General features: G+C 36.4%; 1 protein-coding gene across 1 annotated transcript in view; it reads right to left on the bottom strand.

Moving 5' to 3' along the window:
* RALGAPA2 (Ral GTPase activating protein catalytic subunit alpha 2) overlaps positions 1-24,494 on the bottom strand; it is a 309,855-nt gene that overhangs the window by 214,687 nt on the left and 70,674 nt on the right. The window contains 4 exon segments of the mRNA XM_079124240.1: positions 12,720-12,947; positions 20,108-20,307; positions 21,982-22,120; positions 24,324-24,439. Of these exon segments, the coding sequence (XP_078980366.1) occupies positions 12,720-12,947; positions 20,108-20,307; positions 21,982-22,120; positions 24,324-24,439 (683 nt within the window).

Below are 24,494 nucleotides of genomic sequence, written 5' to 3'. Positions count from 1 at the left end.
AAACACACACACACACACGCAGTATGACCAAGTATAAGGGTATCCCTTTCTAATGATTTTCCTGAATTTTTGCTACAAAAATTTTCACACATAAAGTTAAAAGATTTTTACAGTGAATACCCATATAACTACTCCCTTGGTTCTACCATTAGACACTGCTGTATTTGCTTTATCATATATTTATCTGTCAATTCATCCCTCTTATTTATCCTTAATTCAATCTATTTTATTTTTGATGCATTTCAGTTAACTGCAAACATTGGCACATTTCATCCATAAACTCTTCAGCAGGTGTATCACTGACTAGAGTCCAATATTTGTTTATGTACTTTATTAGAAAAAACAAAATGCAAAAATCTTAAGGAGACTATTGAATCAGTTTTGACAAATATAGACAACCAAGTAGCCCAAGTCCAATATAAAAGTATATATAGTACATTGTCCTACTCCCAGAAGCAAATAATAACTCCTCCTTAAAAGAAAATAAAATCATGGTAAACCAAAAACTATCTCTACAAACAACGTGGTTAATATCATATGTAACACATTAATAAAAATCAGAAACATGAATCTGAACAAAGATGTCAGTTCAAACAAAACCACAATTTAAAAAATTAACAGTTTAAAAACATACAATATTCAGGTAATGGGAGTATCAAAAATTGAAGTAAATAAAATTTTAAAATAAAATAACCAAAATTAATAACTCAGTGTATATCTATATATACAGAATGGACAAACTTGAAGAAAACAATGGGAGAAATATCAGAGGAAAATATCCAGAATAAAGTAAGGAAAAATAAAAGGATGAATAAATAAGAAGAGATAGTAAGAGAGAAAATACAATGAAAAGGTTACTGTACATGCATGGTTTGAAGGGAAAAAAAGCGGGGGGAACAATATTTGAAGAAAGAATGGCTGAGAATTTTGCAAAACTGATGAATTGTATTACAGATTCAAGAATAATAAAGAAAAACAATCAAGATAAATACAAAGCACATTTCCATAAAAGTAAGGAAATCAAAAATAATCAAAGAATTTAAAGGAAACAGAGACCAGGTGTGGTGGCAGACATCTGTAAATCTCAGCAACTTGGGAGATTGAAGCAGGAAGATTCCAAGTTCGAGACCAGGCTTAGCAACTTAGGGAAACCCTATCTCAAAATAAGAAATATAAAGGACTGGGGATGTAGATCAGAGGTTAAGTACCCCTAGGTTCAATTCCCAGTACCAAAAAGAAGAAAAAAAGGAGGAGCCAGAAGGAAAAAGACACATTTCCTCCAAAGTAATGACCACACAACTTACCATGACTTCTCAAATCAAAGCCATTGAACAGCAATGAATTATAATTAATGAACAAAATTAAAGTTTAGAAAGCAAAAAATTAACAATGGTAGAATTTGATACCCAGAAAGAATATACTTCAAAAACAAAAGCAAACTACATTTTCAGATAAGAAAAATGTGTTACCAAAACACATGAACTAAGGTAAATATTAAAAATTATTCTCTGGGCAGAACCAAAATTATCCCATCAGAGATTAGGGAAGAAATAAAATGAAACAAAAGGGAATTTGTATAAATCCAAATAGTAAAGTGTATGATGACATATATGAATAAAACTGGATAAAAACATTATGATGTTTCTGAAATATATAGTTTATACATATTCTACATACTCATAAAATAGAATATGAATACATAACAAAGGCATGCAAACTGAGAGGCGTTAATTGGAACTAAAAATTATCAATCATATTGAAATTAATACTAAATTGAAGTTATGGATACATGTTATTAATCATTAAAATAACTACAAATTAGTATAAAAGTACTTGTCTAATTAGAGAAGTAACATGGGATACCAAAAACATGTAAACTAAAAAGAACTGGATACAATTAGACAGTAAATAGTAAGACTATACACAAACCCAATAGAAGCAGTTGCTATGTTACATGTAAATGGAATAATGCTCCATTCAAAACACAGTGGTTTTAACACTGGATTTAAAAATCAATTGAAGGGCTGGGGGTGAAGCTCAGTGGTAGAGTGCTTACCTAGCAAGCATGAGGCCCTGGGTTTAACCCCAGTACCACAAGAAAAAAGAAAATTTAAAACATTTATCCATGATTCATAAGAGAATAACCAAAACATATGGATGTGTGAGGCTGAATGTTAAAACTCAGAAAAATGTATAGCACGTGAACACTAACCAAAAGAAAACTGGTAGAGCTATATTAAGAATTTGAGGTGGCTGCTGCCATCGCCCGGAGGTGTTCTCTCCCATGGATGCACAGCTGTCCCTGCGATCGCTGCCCCAGACGCCCAGAGGTGTATTCTCCGGGTGCCACTGTTGCAGATGACCAGAGGTCTTTTCTCCATGCTGCTGCAGGTGCCACTGACATCACCCAGCAGTTTGCTGATGGGGCACAGCTGCTCCTGACGCTGCTGCCGCAGGGCCTGGAGGTGTTTTCTACAGGCACCACTGCAGTTGTCTACACTGTTGCAGTCACTTCGAGGCTGCCTTCGACACCCAGAGGTCTTTTCTCCCATTGCCACTGCCATCTACACTGCTGTTGCTGTTGCTGCTACTGCTGCTACTGCTGACACCATTGCCACCAAAGCTGCTGTGATTCTCCAGAGGTCACCAGGGGGTCTTCTCTTTGGATGGTGCCACAGCTGCAGCTGCAGTCACAGCCACTGCCACCACCACTGCTGCTGCTGACACCCCACCTGCTGCCAACACCACTGACAATTACAGCTGCCACCACTGACCCCTGCACTACCACTTCCGCCACTGCCCAGAGGTCTGCTGCCAGAGACTCCAGGTTTGATTGCACACGGCCACATCCATTTTGAAACACCGGTCAGAGCCTGCGGTCTGTTTGGAGTGCTGGTGGGTTTGCTGCCACTGCTATATTGGAGTGCAGATGCTCCTTTCTGGGGACATTGGCCAGAACCTGGAGTTTCAGTTTCGGGGTACCTGTGGGTTTGGCTGCACTTGGGGTCTTCCTTCTGGGAATGCAGATTGCCGCAATCTCTCAGGATTGCTCATCCCTGGTGGTCTCTCCCTCCAAATTCCAGTGGCATTGAGATCTTGGGACTGCAAAGTGGCCAAACCCAGGACATCTGAGGTCCAGACTGGTGAGACAGTGACTGGGTCTGCCAGGTCCCGTCTGGGCCAGGCAGTCTTGTGGGAAGTCAGAGACAGGGCTGAGAAGCTTTCGAAGGCTAGCAGAGACAGTTGTTCAATTTTCCACCGATATTTATTTTATTTTATTTTCTTCTCTGACATGGCACTACACCGTATTTGGAGAAGGGTGTTTTTTTTGCATCACTTTGTTGAGGATGATGATATATCCATGGTATTTTGCAGTTCTGCTGTATATTCTTATATTTTTAATTTATTTTCTATTTATATGTATTCTTCCTCTCACTTGTCTGTCTTTCAGAATTTCCTTTCTACCTTTCCACCACCTAATAGCCAATTGCTGTTGGTTCCTCTTCCACTCTTCCTGTGGATTTTTGCTTCTGGCTCTCTCTTTCTCCCTCATGAACACCATTGTCCAGCATTGTTTCTGTTCTTCCTTTGTCCACTATTTGAGACTGTAAGTCCGTTTAGCAAATTTTTCTGTTTTTATAATGGTCAGTGATGGAATTTATCACTGCTGTTTACATCAAGAGGGCAGTGGACACTTTGGTGGGAGTAATGAGATTTGAAGTTGTATGTTGTTTGCACTGGGTGCTATTGATATCGGTCTCCCTCTTAAGGGTGGGATACGAGAAATCTTCAGGGACAAAATAGGTATACTGCCTCATATCCATACAACAAGCAAAATGAAAAAATAAGGGAACGAAATGCCACAAGCAAATTGAGATGCTCCAATAAGAAAATCTACTGACAACACAGTAGAATAAATGTCCAAGAAGGAGTTTAGAATGTACATAGTTATCTGATCTGTGAAGTAAAGGATGGTATAAAGAGTGAAATCAAAGAGAAAACACAGGAAATGAAAGCATCACCAACAGACTAGAACATTTCAAAGACAGAAACTCAGATAATGAAGACAAAATATTTAATATTAAAAATAAAGTTGACCATGCAGAGAAGATGGTAAAAATCCATGAACAGAGCTTCCAAGAATTATGGGATAACATGAAAAGACTAAATTTAAGAGTTATCAGGAGAGAAGAAGAACCAAGATACAAAACAAAAGAATACACAATTCCTTCAATGACATAATATCAGAAAATTTCCCAAACCTAAAAAATGAAATAGAAAATCAAATACAAGACCCAAGATGTACAAAATTACAGGAGACCCACACCAAAACACATTATAATGAAAATGACTGAAATACAGAACAAGGATAAATCTTAAAGGCCATGAGAGAAAAAAAAAAAAATTACTTACAGGGGAAAACCAATTCGGATTTCAATTTCTCAACCAAGACCCTCAAAGTTAGGAGGTCATGGAACAACATATTTCAAGTTGTGAAAGAAAATGGATGCCAACCAAGAATTTTATACCCAGCAAAATTAAGTTTCTGATTTGAAGATGAAATAAAGGTCTTCCCTGATAAATAAAAGTTAAAAGAATTCACAATTAGAAAATCTGTACTACAGACCATTCTAAACAAAATATTCCATGAGGATAATGTGAAAAAAAAAAAAAAGTGAAAACCAGCAAAGGTAGGATCTACACTAAAGGAATAGTCAAAGGAGACACTAAATCAAATTAAAAGCCAGAAATAAACCAAAATAACAGGGAATACAAGTCATATGTCAGTAATAACCTTGATTATTAATGGCCTAAACTCATCAATCAAAAGACACAGACTTGAAGATTGGATTAAAAAACAAGACCCAACAATATGCTGGGTACTCACCTCATAGGTAAAGACATCCACAGACTGAAGGTGAAAGGATGGGAAAAAACATATCACTCATGGATTGTGTAAAAGAGCAGGGGTTTCCATCCTCATATCAGATAAAGTGGACTTTAAGCCAAAGTTAGTCAGAAGGGACAAAAAAAAGTCATTTCATTCTACTGAAGGGCATTATACAGCAGCAACACATAACAATTGTAAATATTTATGCCCCAAACAATGGAGCATCTATGTACATCAAACAAACCCTTCTCAATTTCAAGAATCAAATAGACCACAACATAATAATACTGGGTGACTTTAACACACCACTCTCACTCCTAGACAAATCTTCTAAACAAAAACTAAAAAAAGAAACTATAGAATTAAATAATACAATCAATAATTCAGACTTAACAGACATATATAGAATATTTCATCCATCAATGAGCAAATACACTTTTTTCTTGGCAGTACATGGATCCTTCTCTAAAACAGACCATATCTTATACCATATCTTATACAAAGCAGCTCTTAGTAAATACAAAAAAATGGAGATAATGCCCTGCATTCTATCAGATCATAATGGACTAAAATTAGAAATCAACAATAAAATAAAAAATAGAAGCTACTCTAACACATGGAGACAAAAATAACACACTATTGAATGACAAATGGATAGTAGAAGAAATCAAGGATAAAATGAAAAAATACTTAGAGGTCAATGAGAATACCAATACAACATACCAAAATCTCTGGGACACTATGAAGGCAGTACTAAGAGGAAAGTTCATTGCATTGAGCTCCTTTATTAAAAGAATAAAAAGACAACAAATAAATGACCTAACATTATACCTGAAAGTCCTAGAAAAAGAAGAACTCAAAACCAAAAACAGTAGAAGACAGAAAATAATTAAAATTAGAGCCTAAATCAATGAAATTGAAACAATTCAAAAAAGTGACAAAATAAAAAATTGATTCTTTGAAAAACAATCAATAAAACTGATAAACCCCTAGCCACACTAATGAAGAGAAAAAGAGAGAAAACCCAAATTACTAAAATACTTGATGAAAAAGGAAAGAATACAAAGGAAAAAACTGAAATACAGAAGATAATTAGAAACTATTTGAAAATTTATATTTCAATAAAACAGAAAATACTGAAGACATTGACAAATTTCTAGAGACATATGACCTACCTAGACTGAATAAGGAGGTCATACACGATTTAAACACAACAATTTCAAGAAATGAAATAGAAAGTGGCATTAAAAGTCAAACAATTAAGAAAAGCCCAGGACCAGATGGATTCTCAGCTGTGTTCTACAAGACCTTCAAAGAAGAATTAATACCAATACTTCTCAAATTATTCCATGAAATAGAAAAGAAAGGAACTCTTCCAAACATAATATCACCCTGATACCAAAACCAGACAGAGACACATCAAGGAAAGAAAACTTCAAGCCAATATCCCCAATAAACATAGATGCAAAAATTCTCAATAAAATTCTGGCAAATCGCATATAAAAACATATTAAGAAGATAGTGCACCATGATCAAGTGGGGTTCATCCCAGGGATGCATGGTTGGTTCAATATATGAAAATTAATAAATGTAGTTCATTATATCAATAGACTTAAAAACAAGAACCATATGATCATCTCAATAGATGCAGAAAAAGCATTTAACAAAATACAGCACCCCTTCATGTTCAAAACACTAGAAAACCTAGGGATAGTAGAATCATACCTCAACATCATAAAAGCCATATATATTAAATTCAAGGCCAACATAATTCTAATTATGGAGAAAAACTGAAAGCATTCTCTCTAAAACCTGCAACAAGACAAGGATGCCCTCTTTCACCACTTTTATCCAATATTGTCCTTGAAACTCTAACCAGAGCAATTAGAAGAAAGAAATTAAAGGTATAGAAACAGGTAAAGACGAACTCAAACTATCAGTATTTGCTGATGATATGATTCTGTATCTGGAAGATCTAAAAAATTCCACCAAAAATCCTCTAGAACTAATGAATGAACTCAGTAAAGTAGCAGGACATAAAATCAATATCCACAAATCAAACACATTGCTATAAATCAGTAATGAATCCACTGAAAGAGAAATAAAGAACACTACCCCACTGGCAGTCACATCAAAAAAATAAAATACTTGGGAATCAATCTAACAAAAGAGGTGAAAGACCTCTACAATGAAAACTACAGAACACCAAAAAAATACATTGAAGAAGACCTCAGAAGATGGAAAGACCTCCCATGCTCCTGGATAGGCAGAATTAATATTGTTAAAATGACCATACTACCAAAAGTATTATACAAATTTAATGCCATTCCTATTAAAATCCCAATGACATTTTTCATAGAACTAGAAAAAGCAATCATGAAATTCATTTGGAAAATAACAGACCCAGAATAGCCAAAGCTACAGTAATAAAAACTGGTATTTTATTTTAAAAACTGGTACATGGTATTGGCACCAAAACAGACATGTAGACCAATGGTACATAATAGAAGGCACAGAGACAAACCCACATAAACAACAGGTATCTCATACTAGACAAAGGTGCCAAAAACATTCACTGGAGAAAAGATAGCCTATTCAACAAATGGTGTTGGGAAAAATGGAAAACCACATGTAACAAAATAAAATTAAACCTTTATCTCTCACCTCACACAAAACACAACTCATAGTGAATTAAAGACTAGGCACTAGAACAGAGGCCCTGTGACTACTAAAAGAAAAGTAGGCCCAAATCTTCACCATGTCAGTCCAGGATCTGACTTCCTTAACAAGACCCCTAAAGCACAAGAAGTTAAATCAAGAATCAATAAATGAGATGGACTCAAACTAAAAAGCTTCTTCTCAACAAAAGAAACAATCAATAATGTGAAGAGAGAACCTACAGATTAGGAGAAAATCTCTACCACAGGCCCTCAGATAAAGCATTAATCTCTAGGATATATAAAAAATTCAAAAAATTAACATCAAAAAACCAAATAACCTAAACAATAAATGGGCTAAGGAACTGAACAGATATTTCACAGAAGAAGATATACAATCGATCAACAAATATATGAAAAAATGTTCAACTTCTCAAGCAATTAGGGAAATGAAAATCAAAACTACTCCATCTCCCTCCAACCAGAATGGCAATTATCAAGAATACAAGTAACAACAAATGTTGGTGAGGATGTGGGGAAAAAGGTACATTCATACCTCACTGATGGAAATGCAAATTGGTGCAACCATTATGGAAAGCAGTATGGAGATTCCTCAGAAAACTTGGAACGGAACCACCATTTGATCCAGTTATTCCACTCCTCGGTTTATACCCAAAGTACTTAAAATCAACATATTACAGTGACACAGCCACATCAATGTTTACAGCAGCTTGATACACCATAGCTAAAATATGCAATCAACCTAGATGCCCTTCAACAGATGAATGGATAAAGAAAATGTGACATATATGTGATGAAATATTACTCAGTTTTAAAGAAGAATGAAACTATGGCATTTGCTGGTAAATGGATAGAGTTAAAGAATATCATGCTAAGTGAAATAAGCAAAGCCCAAAAAAACAAAGGTCGAATGTTTTCTCTGATATGTGGATGCTAATTCACAATAAGTGGGGAGGGCAGGGAAGAACAGTTAATTTATATTAGGTAGAGGGGAATAAAGGGAGGGGAAAGGGTATGGGGGTAGGGATGATAGTAGAGTGAAACAGACATTATTACCTCGTGTAAATATATGACTGCATGAGATGTGATCCTACAAGATGTATAATCAGAAAAATGAGATTACACTCCATTTATGTATGATCTATCAAAATGTATAAATTAATTCTACTGTCAGGTACAACAAATTAGAACAAATAAAAAATTAAATTAAAAATAAAAAAAGAATTTGAGGCAACATCTAAAAAAGCATTACTAAAGACAAGTTCCTTAATGATAAATTCGATTCAGAAGAACACACAATAATTCTAAATTTGTACCTCAACTAATATTTTGCAAAAAATATAGCAAACACTGATAGACTTTCAAGGGGAAAAAAAGGTATCCCAGTCATAACAAGATACTCTCAGCAACTAGAACAGCAAACAAAAAAGAATGCAACTATAGGAGATGTGAACAAATGCATCAGCCCTTCTCACTAGATCTTCCATGTCTCCCCCTCTTCGTTCTCGCACCTGTCTCTCTGAGGTAAAATCAGGTAATTTCTTCAGCCAGTTTATTATCTCAAGGTGCACCTAATCTGCTATTAAACTTACCCACTGAGGTTTTCTTTTTAACATTCCAGTTATTACATGTTTTTTAAAAATTTCAGAAGTTCTATTTTCTCCTATACAAATCTGAATTGGTCATGTGTTACAGTTTCTTGTTTATTGCAAAAATTCAAACTTGTCTTTTAATTATTTAAAAATGTTGAATCTATTCATTCTATAGTTCCAGTTGTATGCCCGAAATCCTTATGAGGTTTCCCTGAATCTGATTTGTATGCCTAAAAGGGTTCTGGCTTACAAATTCTTAAATGAAAGAGTGAACCAATATTATTAGACTCAGCTCAGCTGCTGATTACATGCAAAAAGCAAAAAAACATTTACCATCTTAAAAGAACTCATGGAACAGAATTCCAGGACACCCTATTGAAAATACTCAATGACAAACCAAGGCAAACCACAAAGTCCATCAAAGGAAGTATTTTAGGACTATGGAACCAAGAGGAATGATCTATTAAAAACAGAACCAAGTCTAAACAACTCTGGACATTTAGATTCCAAAATCAATTCCAAATGATGAGATAAATTTACATTATAATAAAATTAGCAGATGGAGAAAGGAGGCTAAAGAAAATATAAGGCTGCTAACTTCATATTTCATAACAGGAAATCAATAGTGCTACCTAAATTATAACATGTAGTTAAAACATTGTTCCAAATCAGGCGGGGTGGTGGCACATGTCTGTAATCCCCAGCAACTTGGGAGGCTGAGATAGGAGGATCACAAATTCGAGGCTACCCTGGACCATTAGAGAGAGCCTATTTTAAACTAAAATTTTAAAAAGGGATGCAGATTGGAGCTCAAGGACAGAACACTGCTGGGTTACAGCCCCGGTACCACAAAAAAAAAAAAAAAAAAAAAAAAAAATCATTAAGAATTTAGGAATCCACTGTCCTATTTTCTCAGTCCTGACCCTGACCCGTGGCACTTTTACTCATCTACCTTGTCTTAATCTCAGCTGGGATCTGTCCTGTCCCAATTTTGCCTTTCCATGCCCATGGTTGCCTGCACAGTTCATCTCTGCTTGCCCGTCTATCTGCACTTGCCTGCCTTTTCATATCTCTCTGTTCTTCCTCACCTGTTTAATTCCATCTCTGATAGCTGGATTATTTATACCTACCTGTATGATCTTCTATGCCTGACTTCCAGTGTGTTTATGCCTTTCAGGTCACCTGACACCCTCCTGTCCATCTGCCAGCCTGCTTTCTGTCTGTTTACATCCTTTCTTATCCAGCTGCTCTCTGCAGGTGTCTCATCTATCTAGCTAGCCAGGTCAGTAAATACACATACACATACTGAAATACCTAGGAAGATGTTCTTCTAACATTAATGATGGTCACTTAGTGTTGTTTTCAGCAATGTGCCTTTGCTTTCCCTTCCATAATTGTATCTATAGATTGTGTTTATCTAATGAACATATTTTAATAAAATCATTCTTTAAAATAAAACACAAAACAACCCCATGAATAAATATCCTTTACAGCAGTGCTTCAAATTATTCAGATCATTACCTAAGCAAGGCATATTATAGGATATATGCATCTATATAGAGTATTATATAGATAAATCAGAAGTTTCACAGAGAAATACTAATCCTTATAACATGAAGTACACTGTGAAATGTTTTAATGTATTCTATTTTATTGCTTCATTACTTAAAAAGTAATACTGGATTTGACTCACCACGTTGATTTTATGACCTATAACAAATGGATACAACAGTTTTTCTTCTAACTGAAAAACTCTTGTTAGAACAGTTTCCAGTGGAACCACCCAGTGACCATAATTGCACTTAAGCACTCTACCACTGCCTGTCTTTCCTGCTCTGGGTAGCAGAGATGGAGGCTGCCCTAAACATTGCTGAATCTCATCTTTCTTCAATTACTATTTCTACTACCTTCAGCTTGCTGAACCATCCAGTATCAGGTGACTTGCACCACCTGGTCCTTTAGCTCCTGCCAAAAGCCCCTCTCTCTTCCTTTATTCTCACATCACAAGGGGACACCTGATCTTCCAATATCTCACACTACAAAGCTATGTCTACTTGTTTCTGCAATATATGCACATATCTTATCTCCCAACTGAGAATGTGCATTTTTTGAATGTCCATTTTAAACTTTAATATCCTGTAGACTTAAATAGTTTCTGAGTATCTTTATTTAAAATTGAAAAGCAAATTATTATGAAAGAAATCACATTTTGTCTTCTGTACAAGAAAAATCATCATTCACCAAGAAAAAGCAATAAATGCAATCTAAAGCCCATACAGAGGGTTCTGCTTGCTCTGTCGGAGGGCTCTAGCTCAGAATTTCTCTATAGATGCACTACTGCCATGTTGGGCTGGATAGTTCTCTATCGTGGTGGAGATGAGAATGGGGGCTGTTCTGTGCACTAAAGAATATTTAACAACAATCTGACTGCTACCCATTAGCTGTCAGTACAACTCCTTCCCCAGCTGTGATGATCAAAATAATTTCTAGACATTGCTCAGCGTCCATGCCCTCCTGAGGGCGGGGACTATCAGCCCTCACTGCAAATCTCTGACGTCACTTGTGGTTGCTAATCTCTTCCATCTCTTTCCCTTGCTTGTACCTTTTATTGTTCACACTTCTCTTCTTGGCACTTCTCTTCCTTTCCATCTACCACAGTTTCTATCATAGGTCTTTTATTTCATGTCTTGGCCTCAACTCCTTTCTCTTTTTTTATTCCCCTCCCCATCCAGCCTTTTCTCTGTGTCATAAATACTTCTCATGTGTACTTTTTCTTTCTCAGGCAAGTACAACATTTTACAGGACCACAGGTGTGTCAGAGAGCTCCCTGAGGCCCTGGGGAAAAATCCACCTCTTTGTTGCTAGGTCCACTTGTTTCTGGGTACTCAGGCATAGTTTTCTGTTCACCTACCTTTGAGTTTATTTAGTTTGCTATGAAAACATTAAAATATTCGTTGAATTTTCCTTCCTTATGAAGGAATGTTTCAAAAACAAAACTTAAAAAAAAAAAAACTTTTTGTGGATCACAAAAAATAGGATTTCAAGGGTCATTATTGAGTTCTAAAATTCAGCCCAACTCATAAATAGTATTTCTTGGAATGTTATAAGTAAAAGAACAATTTAGATTTGCAATTTCTCCCACAGGTTCACGCATTTAATAAAATTGATCTGCAGCTTGTCACTACAGGGAGGTGGTGGAAACTTTTCAGGAGAGCCCTTTAGGAAGGTTTTTGGGTCACTAGGGTCATGCCTTCAAGGGGATTATAGGACACATGATTCTTTCTCTTCCTCTTTTTCACACCCACCCAACCATGACATGAACAGGCCTCTTCTGCCTCCTGCTCTTTCCATCATGTACTGTGCTGCCACAGGGCTAAAGCTACAGGGCCAACTGGTCATGGACTAACACCTCCAAAACTATGAGCTAAAGTAGCCTTTTGTCTCTTTTATTTTATCTCAGGTATTTTCTAGAGTAATTAGCTAACACAAACAAGAACACAAATGTCTTCGATTTCATAAACTGGTAACACATACATAAACACATAAACACACACTAACCTGGCGAAATACTTCATTCACAAAATTGACATAACCACGCGTTGACAAGAGAATCCGCTGTACCATTTCATACACCGTTCGGTACTCTTCTTCAATGCTGCAAAGGCTGGTGTTGCTGAGTCTTCGGTCAGACAAGGTGCTGCTGTTAGAATGGTTTTTGTCCTGCTCTGCAGGCCCACTGCTATCCAACTCTGGCACCCTCTCTTGCACTGCACCACCACCAACAGTCTGGAAGAAAGTCATTACATTTCTCAGTGATCCACATCCCTACCCACAGGCATCTAGCAAAACTTAAGACTTGCCTTGTTTTTTGTTTTTGTTGGTGCTTGATATTAAACCCAGGACATCCTGCATGCTAAAAATGAGCTTTACTACTGAGATAGGCCCCTTACCTCAGGTCTTGCCTTGTTTTAAAACAGTCTGGTTACCAAAAACTTTCATAGGGCACAGTAAGCCAAAAACTAGTTACTGCTTGAAGCACATGCTTTGGAACCCATAGTTACCCATTTTCTAATTAGCCAACTAATCCTTCCTCAATTCAGTTATTTTAATAAGAAAACTACTAAGTTATTTCAGGGAAGAGCGCTGTGAAATTTTATTACTTAAAACATTTAATTTGCCTTCGTAAAATCGCAGAATAAATTAATGCAAAAATATATGTGTATTATCATCATGTTAGGTCTCCAAACATCAGCATTTACTCTACAGGCACAGAAATTTGAAAATGCAAGGAACTTCTTCCAGCAACAAGACTGGGAGGCATCATGTGACTCATAAGCCTAAGGTGGCACCTTGATGGAGGAGTGCATGATCTTTAAAGGGTATTTTATTAAAAGAATCTTGATCTGAGTTTTATCCTCAGAATCTCAGACCAAATTTAACTAACATATTTATAAAATTATAAGCACTGAGAAGACATCAGGAGCACAAAGAAATAAATTAATTCATGTGATGATTTACAAAGCTTAGTATTAATTTTTTGCTCTGGTTTCTCCACAGAATGAGAGGTTTCCTTTTGAACATAAAGCAGGTATAATTTTACTTGATCTTTGTAAGCAGTATTATTAATTTTAAAATTCAGAAATATATAACCCAAATACCACTAAAATTTACTCACTGGGAATATTTTTTACAATACAAGACATGAATAGTATAATAATAAGACAGTAATTTTATAACTACTATAACAGTATAAAAACAAAACAATACACAACAGTAATCTCTAGGGTAAATTAGTAGAAGGTTAATATGTATAGTAATTTTTCTATTCATACCTTAGTTACTAAGCCTGTGTAGCTTATCAAAGACCCTATCTATCACACTGTGATATATTGCCCTATTGAAATTCTTTCATCCTTTTGAAGAATCTAGTTACTTTCATGGCAAAATAAAATTCTATACATTTTATTCCTTTTGTTATCTGAAGCTTCAGCTGAAATGACCCAAGGATGAGGTGAGTATGCTATGGAAAGAGATCCAGGAAAAGTGTCAGTATACTTGCTTCTATGGATTTCTACTTGTAACTTGCCAAGACAAGTCACTTGACTTCATTTGAACTTCCTCCTTCCCATCCTTCTTCCCTCACTCCTCCAGTCCTTCCTTCCTAAGTCAGGGTCTTGCTATGTTGCCCGAGCTGACCTTAAATTCCTGAATTAAGTGATCTTCCCACTGTAGCCTCCCAAGTAACTGGTACTAGAGGCATGTACACCACACCTCATCATTTTTTTTTTTTTTAATTTTAAAAAATCTATAGAGCATGGAATAATCTTAAATTAGAACTAATGTCTCTTATGGCTCAAAAACCTGTGAGTTTTCCACTGATAACTGCTATTTTTCCCACAGCAACATGTACATGTGTGGCAAATTAAAGATTGCTGCACATCTCTTTCTGTAGGAAGGTGAACAACCCAATGTGCCAATGCATTCGTATCATCACTACATTAGGTCTCCACCCTCAGTGTGTACTCTGTGGTTCCTTCCCTTTACTCTACCAAACTGCATTATGCCTTTTAGCAGTGGAACAGTAGAAGAGACCTGTGCCAGTGTCACTCAGGCCCAGGGTGCTAACAATTGCATTTCCATCCCTTGAAAGATTTTGCTCTTGGAGCCCCAAGAAGGTAAGAATTTCAACTACCCTGCTAGTGAGACAGATAGAAAGGAGTCCCAGATGAACCCAACTTCCTCCAATTGGAAGTAAAAGGCATAAAGTCATCTTGGATCGTCCAGACCAACCTTAGCTTTCAACTAAAGATTTCCACCCAGTGACCCCAGTTAGTGCAAGATGAAATTCACAAGAATTGCCCAGCCACATATATTGCCCCAATTCCTGACCCAAAATGTAAAATAATGGCATAAAAGGGTTGCTGTTTTAAGATACTAAATTTTAAGTTGATTTGTAACATATCAATGACAAAATTTTTTTAAATGTACATAAAGAATTATACTTAAAGCTACCAAATCATTTAAAAATAAGCTCTATCAAATGGAACAGAATGATAACATAGATGGGTTTCCCATTATGCCATAACACAAAAACTATTTCTCTTAATAAAATGCTTTCCTTAGGCTTGCATAGTCCACATTCCTGCTATAAAGCTACTTTCCAAAACCATCTTTACGTTTTAACATTCACAATTAGAGTAAGTGGTAAGGCTGAAGACAAACTGAATATTTAAGTCTACTCATTTCTTGCCCTTTTTACAAAGATTAACATAAGCATGAATAGAATTAGCCTCAAAGAGAGTTCATTTTCCACCCACTGAAATCAAGCTAGGATTCTCAGTTGTTCAGTATTAGTTCATTTTCATGGCCAATGCAAAGATGACTTTTACTTTTTTGGCATGGGAAGAAGCTTTAATTAGCAAAACAAACATCTATTGGTCAGCACTGCCAGGGCTCAGAGGGACATTACATGATATAGGTTACCAGGCAGGGCTCAGAGGGACATTACATGATATAGGTTACCACTTATTCCTTCCTCTCAACCCTCCCTGCCACCCTGGTATCCTTTCAACCCTACAGCTCATCCTCTCAGGGACTGGCTGAGAACACCCACAGAGGAAGTATTAAACAGGAGAATGCAGAAAGCTTTCTGTTGGCAACACCAATACCACTCAATGCCTGTTTTGATTTGCCTACATGCTTGTGGGAAGCCTTTGTAGAGTTTAAAAGCAACAGAAAATTCTAGAGCAATAGTAAACAAATGTAAAACTTCCTGTAGACTTGTAGTTTGTGTGATTCAACTTTTTCTAACTGCTTATTTCATGAAATACAACAATTTAGGAAATCTACAGCCCATAGATCTTTATGAAAGGCTGGCTCAGAATTAGTAAAAGTGGCATTTTATTAATGTAACTAAAGAACTGTTGCTACAAAATAGTAAGAGATATACAAGTGACTGCATTTTTGCTCTCCCATGAATGATGCCACCACATAAAAAAATTTGTAAACCATATTTGCCTAGGAGAAAGTTAGTGAAGTCTAGAAGGTACACTGATTTCTCCCCTCCCTGGTGAAATATGCTTTCAAAGGTATTAGTTGTAGATCAAGAGAAAAGTAATGTCATAATCTTGGGGGGAAAAAAATAAGAACACCTCACATACCACCTTTAAAAAAGTGGCAAAAATGTGAACTATTTTCAAGTAGTACTTAAAATACTGTTTGAAATGTCTTTTAAAAGAGCAGTATACTGTTTGAAAGATTTTTAATCACCAGAGAATAATGCTCAAGAAATGGGTAAAACTATATCAAGTTTTAAATTCCAAACAAAAATTTCAGGAGATAAGTACAGTATGCTTTTACTTCTTCAACCCCATTTCTAGGGTTTAGTATTACATTGTTTAAACTGCTTTTTCTCCTACAATGTAAATGAAAAGTGGAACTGAACAGACATGTGGGATGAGGTGGGAAACAAAACTACAGGGCAGAGAAAGGAATACAGGAGACAACTGAGGTGGGCTGAATAACATCTGCCTCCCTCCCAAAGACATCCATTTATTGATCCTTAGAATCTGTGATTATAGGACCTTACATGGCAAAAGGGATCCAGAATATATGACTAAATTAAGAAGGCAGGGAATGGAAGATTATTTTGGATTATCCAAATTGCCCCACTGTATTCAAAGGTCCTTATAAGAGGGAAGCAGGAGGACCAGAGACAAAGGAGGTGATGTGATGACAAAAATGGAGGGAAGAAAAGTGATATGGTGCAGGGTTGTGTGCCAAGGAATGCTTCTAGAAAATGGACAGAGCAAGGAACAGGAATCTTCATTAGAGCTCCAAAAGGAACACAGGCCTTATAACACCTGGCACCGATTTTGAATTTCTGACCTCCAGAACTGTAAAATAATAAATGTCTCCTCCCATGTAGCCAACAGACTCAAAGGAAGCTGAGCCCAAAGTATCAAGAAACATTAGTTTCACAAGCCAATCATGGCATTTCTTGGTCCATTTACAGGGTCACCTCTTAATCCAATCAATGCCATTGTTACAGGGCAGGTAAACTAAGATGACAGACAAAGGGAAAGGTTATATACGCCTAGACTGCCTCTAAATATGAACAGGAGAGTAGTGTCCCAGCTGCTGGCAACTATCTTACAGTCACTGGGGAAGCTGTGGACAAAACAACTGGAGGGGAAAAGCAGAATGGGAAAAAACCACAGAGAATCAGTGAGAAAGTCATATTCTAGTCAGTCTCACCATGCACTTCTTTTTAATAGAATTAAAATATTTCTTTTATGTTTAAGACAGTGAGTTGTGGTGCTGCCTTCTGTTAAGATGATGAAACCATCCTAATTGATTCAGGAAGTCCAACTAAAAAAGTTGAATAATAAAAGTAGATGACTTGCAATTGCAAGGAGTCAACTAAGAGAAAAAAAATCAAAACCTTGAAGCAGTGGTTAATTTGCTGTTCTTCCTATTTCTCACCACACACAGATAGCTTTCAAGAATAAGCAAGTAGGTCTGATGAAATACAGGTAATGGCTTTACGATCTTTTAAAGCTGGAGAGGAAAGGTTTTTGAGATTTTTAATCAGTAACAATCACATCATGTAAACCATATCAAAGAGTGCAACTGAGTTCACACAGATTTTTGTCATCTTATAAGTAAAGATATCTTATTCTGGTTCAGAACTAATGGCATTTCCCCGACTGCTGGTAAATCCAGCGCCACTGAATTCCCTCTTCTGTAAGCCACCCTTTCATCTCCTTTGTCCATACTCGTTTGTGTTTGTCTTTATAGAGGTATTAACTCATTTAACAGGGTGTTGCTACTTAACAGTCTATTGCTTGGATTTGACTTTGTTATCTTCTGACATATAAATCTTTCTCTATTTTTAAAATAAATTCAAACTTGATTTCTCCTATAGTACCTAAGTTTCATTTCTATTTAAGGTAGTCTATTAGTCCCCAATTTTATACATTTCCCTAGACTTTCTCTTAAATCCCTGATTTAAGAGGATCATTATTTGGCTCTTATTGTATGCCTTCAATCAATCTGACATTTGCTTAGGTACGTTGTAAGAGGCAAGGTTCTAAGCACTTATGCCAACACCATATTTATTAAGTATCTTTCTTTGATCCTGACTGATCACCCTTTCAGTGACAGAGAAGAAAGAAAATGGGTATTCTTCCAGCTTCCAGGGTGCACATTTGATTAGATGTTGAACACTAATCTCAGTTTCATTCCATCTGGAAGCCTTTATAATTTTTTCTTAACCCATGAAAGTCTGTTTTGATAATTTTTCCTGACTCGAAGGCCCTTAGAGACATGCCTGAGACATGTCTTTTTTTCACCTCAAGTATATTTTTCTTCTTACTTGTTCAATTATTACTCCTCATTCTTTTTTCCTTCTGCTTACATTTTTTAAAGTAGGACTGGACCTTCCTTCAGGTTTTATTTATTCATTTCTGTTTTCTGTTTAAATTTTTCTGTCTAAACTCAGTGTTGTAGGATGTTTCTTTAGAAAGTCAATTTTGTTCTTGGTAGTGGTCATTTCCATTTTTACTTTATTAAGTAAAATTTCATATTGTGACCTTTTTATTTTTTTTAACTTTCTTTCAGCAAGCCTTTTGCTATTATTTATTTATTTATACAGACTGCATTTAGATTGTACACAAATGGGGTACAAGTTTTAATTTCTATGGTTGTATACAATGTAGATTCACACCATTGGTATACTCATACATGTACATAGGGTAATGATGTCTCTCATTCCACCATCTTTAACACCCTGCCCCCTCCCCCCTCTTATTTTCCTCTATGTAATCCAAAGTTTCTCCATTCTTCTCTTACCCCCCAACCCCCACCACCATTATGTGTCATCATCCACTTATCAGAGAAAACATTTGGCCTTTAGTTTTTGGGATTAGATTGCATGATATTCTCCAATTCCATCCATTTACCTGCAAATGTCATAATTTTATTCTTTATAGCTGAATAATATTCCATTGTATATATATACCACAGTTTCTTTAGCATTTCATCTACTGAAGGGCATCTAGGTTGGTTCCACCATCCAGCTATTGTGAATTAAGCTGCTGTAAACCTTGATGTGGCTGTGTTACTGTTTCTCCCTCAGACTTTTCGGATAATGAACTTCTCCTCTAGCTCTTTAGTGAGTCCTCTTTCATGGAGCCACATGCTGGACTTCAGGTCCTTCCATCAAGGCCCTAATGACCTTGCAGCATGTGAGTCACTTATCTGCCTCCACAAGCTGTACAGTCCCAGATGAAGCCTAGGTCACACTTCTGGAAATGCCACAGCAGCACCAAACCTAAAACTTAGTGCACCACACTCACTGTCCCTGTTTTTGAGAACACCAAACAACAAAGCACACAAAACTATGATATCCTCAGTGCAGGGGCTACACTCTGATCTCTATAAGTGGTAGTGTTCTACTAAGCACACAGTCCCAAAGCAACTCAGCTTGGAAAAGCCCCTGTCTGCTTCTGACCAAGGACAAGAGAAAAAGTAGGCCCCACGCTAGGTCTTTTCAGAAGGCCTTGAGCAGAGGTGGTCTTCTCTTCTAGTGATCCCATTACAGCACAATAACCATCTTGGAATCCTGAGCTGCTGATTAATTCCCTCCCCTGATATGCAATGGGAACATGACAGCATAAGCCATCTGCACATTTCCTGAGACCCTTCTAGGGGCTGATATTGGTGAAGGCAGGATGGGCCACTGTATTCATGCTTAGAGATCACAAAAACTTGATTAAAGGAGTAAGAATGAGGTGAAGCCAGGAGAGTGCACACAACAGCCTTTCTTCTCAGAATGCTTTCCTTGCCACTGGATTGCCTTGTTATGGCAACAATAATCCAAAAACCTGCAAAAAAAAATAATTCTAATAATCAATTACTTTGGATATGTATTTTGATTGGCATACCTGAATGATTTTCGGCAATACATCAACTCCATTTTTAGTGTTTTGTGTTGCAGTTAGATACTTTTTTTCCAAAAAGAAAGTTACAAGCCACTTAATAAAAATCACACGAGCTGCCATGTATGGAATTTTTGTACTGTAAATGTTTTCATTATCTCGAGTTGTAGTAATGTACACTGGCTTTGGTCTCAAATGGGGGATGTCTGGCAGAAAGAAAGAACACAGTTTTGATTAGGTTAGTTGTCTGAAGAGCAACTAAGAATGGAGATGAAGAACCTTTTGGTAGACTCATTGTCTTGCAATCTGACCAGAAGAGGTAACTGTTATTGTTACTGTTATTGTATTTATACAACTGTATTTATACAGTATTTATACAGTATTATACAGTATTATACAGTATTTATACAGTATTTATACAGTATTTATACAGTTACTGTATTGTATTTATACAACTGTTATTGTATTTATACACAGCTATGGAAAAATTAAGCTAACAGCTCTTGTTAACAAATTTGAGAAATTATATGGGACTACAATACTAGGAATCTGTTCATATGTTATACCTAATTTAATCTCATTAACAAAAAGGTCCATTTCTCATTCTCTAAATTCTATCATCAATATGAAAATTATATGGTACTAGATTACATATATTACTTCCCATAAGTCCAAGTCTCTATCTTAACTAATTTTTGTACTCCTGGAGTATCTGAATGAAGTAGAAAAAATATTTTCAATAAATAACTTTCAATCTAGTAATACTAACAATGTATTATGAATAAAAACTACATAGAAAATTAGTAAATTAAAAAAATCCACATGTGTATAGCTAACCAAATAGAGCCTTAATATGCCTAAAAGTCAGTATTTCTGTATCTTTCAAAATGTACCAAGCTTTAGCTACTCTCCCTTTGCCTGAGTGTGTGCACATGCATACACAGATAAACATGCATAGCAAAGACAACTGAAGTAGCTGCTCATGTCCCCCAGTTGGAGTAATGTTCCTATGACTTTTTCTCCTCCAAAGCTGTCTTGACTATTCATTTGAACTAATTTTGCCTCAGATAATAAGAGGAAGATTTGTCCCCCACTTTCACCACTCTAAGGGATGTATCCGTCCTGCAAATCCTCATTTTTTATGGAAGGAAAACTTTAGGTGATACATTAAAAATTGCCTTATGTTTACCATAAGCTGTTCCTAGCTTGTTTAATCACTCAAACATCTGTTCTCCATAAGCAACTGTCAGTGGTATCAACCAGATGAAAGATCCAGCATAAAGGGGCATACTACAGGCAGCTCTGTGCTCTGGGCTGGCCTGTCTGGTCACTAAGCAAAGTCCAGGGTAACATAATCTACCACCCATAAGACGAGACTTAGGGAAATGTAATCTTATTACAGTAAGAGATGGCAAATATAATTTATACCAAAAATATCATGATACTTTTTTTTTTTCAGAGATACAGATTTATTTAGGAAAACACATATTTGAGGGAGAATGCAGGCTATTTGAAGGGAGAGATATCCCTTGAGGTAAAGTCAGAAACACAATCAAGAGAGAATGTCAGCCATCTTGAGAGTAAGAAGCTTTGGGGGTAAAGCAAGGAATAAGCAAAGGAAAATGTGGGTTATCTCCAAATGGAGAGACAGTTTATGATATGTTTTACATTATTTTTGAGTATTATTGCTGGGAGATGAAGTACATCTTGGAATACATAATTAAAATCACTTATTAGGAAACTTTAATCTTTGCACAATAAAGTTACCACTTAATATAAGAATAAAGTGACTATTTTACTTTAAAATAAAAGGTCTTTATGAAAGAGACTGTACAGCTTTTCTGTGAATGTTGCCTATACACAGGTCAAACAATACTTACCAAGTACAGGTTTGTAGATATTTGTTAACTTAGTAAATGATGGAAATAAATGAGGAAGATAATACTTTCGAAATAACGTAAAAAGAAATTTAAAACCAGTATCTTGATTCTCCTTATTCTTCCACTCCAAGCTTGCAGCCTTTGGATAATATGTGAAAAAGAAAATATGTATATTTACATTTCAAATTAACATATGCAAAATGAAATGCTGTTATGATTAAAATTCCTTTTGTAAATTAAAAGAAATGACAAATAATATTGACAATTATGTAATGAAATTAAATTTTAACACAGTTCAAAAGATGATAAGATTTTTTAAAAATAGTTATTATGCATTTTCAAACTTGCTCTACTTCATAATGCCAATTTTTTTCCATGTGTTCTTTGTAATGATTAAACAGTTCTTGTGCCTTTAAAAGATTTAGTCAGAAATAATCTGGTACTTTTTCCTAAACTCAAAAAAGGCCATTTATAAGGACTTCATCCAATATTACCTAAACATAAAATCAATAATGAAAGGCAAAAATCCATGGAATCTTGGAAAGAACTATCTTATTTTTAAAAGCAATTAACATGCTAAGATAAATCAAGCCTGGCAGTCTAGCTAGTTTAAAGTTTTCTCAGAGTTGAGGTAATACTATGAACCTTAAAAACCCAGTACAGTGAGTACACACCATGAGCACTCAAAGACAATCCAGTAAGTAGCAGTACCCCCGCACCTGAAGCCTGGAGGGCAGACTTACACAGAGGTGCAGTCACCACCATACTACTGAAGGAAAGATGGCAGAGAGGGGATCTTTACGGAGGACCTATCACTGGTTCTTATTACTTGTTAGACCAAAGCAATGCTTCCCAATTCCCTTCATGACAATCTCACTTAGATAATGATAATATCTGTGCAGTGTCTAAGGTAAATGGATGATTACTTTGGCTGCCTCTGGGGCAGAGGGGTTCATTGCCCATAAACTGTCAGAAGCTCTGCTCTGAAGAGTCACCCCAACAGACAGGAGGGAAGGCAAGATAAAGGTACAGACACACACAATTAATGGTTTCACTGTGGGCAGACAAACTCTACCCTATATCTATGTCATTCTCCTCTGGTCCTGGGGACTATGTGACTTATCTGAGGTTGCACAACTCATTAGTGACACATCTACAATGAGAACTTAGGCCTCCAAGATATCAAGTTTTAGATACCCTGTGCTGATTTCCCAGGGCATACAGGATGCTCAAATACTTCTGAACAGTTAGCATTTGAGTTCTGTGTAGAAGAGGCATGAGTTCACACCTTCAGAAGAACTTCCAGAAGATGACAGAATACCCTGATCACGCTCTTAAGATTCAAAAGTCCTGTGTTTCTGGTGCTGGCTGAATGAAATGGGAGTAGAGGTGGGATTCAGGATTGGAACAATCAGAAAGGGCAACCAAGAGCTGAATCTTAAAGCACAGCAGGGGGCAGGGCAGGGTGGGGGCGGGGGTGGGAGGGCAGTTCCCTAAAGAAAACTAGAAAGAAATGGGGAGGAGAAAAAAAAAAAAAAAAAAAGAGGAGAAAGGCCAGAAGAAAACATCACAAAGAGAGAAGCTCATGAAGAAGGGGTAGTCACTGACAAATCACCTCAAAGAATGAGCAGAGCAAATTATGAAGAGTGACCTTCTTCTTCATGGATCACTAGACTCCAACCTGCTCTGGGGTCTGGGAAGAAGGTAAGCAACAGTAGGCAGCAAAGGAAAGTTAGGCAAGGAAGAGGATGTGGCAAAGATGATTACTTCAACAAACCTAGTTCTAAGCCCAGGAGGACCTCATGAAAAGTGTTCACTGAGAAAAAACAACCAGATCTTTGGAAATATAGACCAAGTGACAGGTATTAAAATCAGGTATTAAAATCATATGCTAATGATTGCAGTTCTATATTACATGGGTAAATCTTAAAAAAGGAACATGGTAGGTAAATCAGGTTGTGCTGACAGCAGTATGAGCTCATTGCATCTGTTTTTCTGCACATCTCCCAGTCTACTCTGTCTACTCCTGGCCCAGGGTTCAGCCTCTGGGCCTGCCTCCTCCTTCATTCTGTCTTGCTGGCAGAGACATGAGGGGTGGGAAAGACATAATGAAGGAAAAATTGAAGAGTCACATAAAATAGTACAAATTCTGGATCTTGCTGAAGTGACACACCAATAGTACTTAGTCAGTGCTTAGTGAAGTATCACATAAAATCACCTAAAAAAAAAAAAGAAAAAGAAAGAAAAAGAAAAAAATAAACACACAAAAAGAAAATAGGAATATATTTTCCTACCTACTGAGAATAAACCCAGCACTGAAATGTCTACAGTTTTTCTCTGACCTGAATAACCATATACTTCAACAGTATTTGAAGAAAAAAGCAGGTTTGGTCCTCAGCAATCTTCTCCCCTGATATGGCTGGCAGGAGTGGAGTGATTTCTTCTGGAAATATTTTTGCTGCAGGGTAGAAAATAATGACAGCTCTTTCACCAAAGTTAAATTTTAAATAGGG

This window comes from Sciurus vulgaris (assembly GCF_902686455.1).
Source record: "Sciurus vulgaris genome assembly, chromosome: 2".
NCBI classification, from domain to species: Eukaryota; Metazoa; Chordata; class Mammalia; order Rodentia; family Sciuridae; genus Sciurus; species Sciurus vulgaris.
The sequence above is the reverse complement of the archived record's forward strand: the minus strand, read 5'-3'. Positions and strand labels throughout refer to the sequence as shown.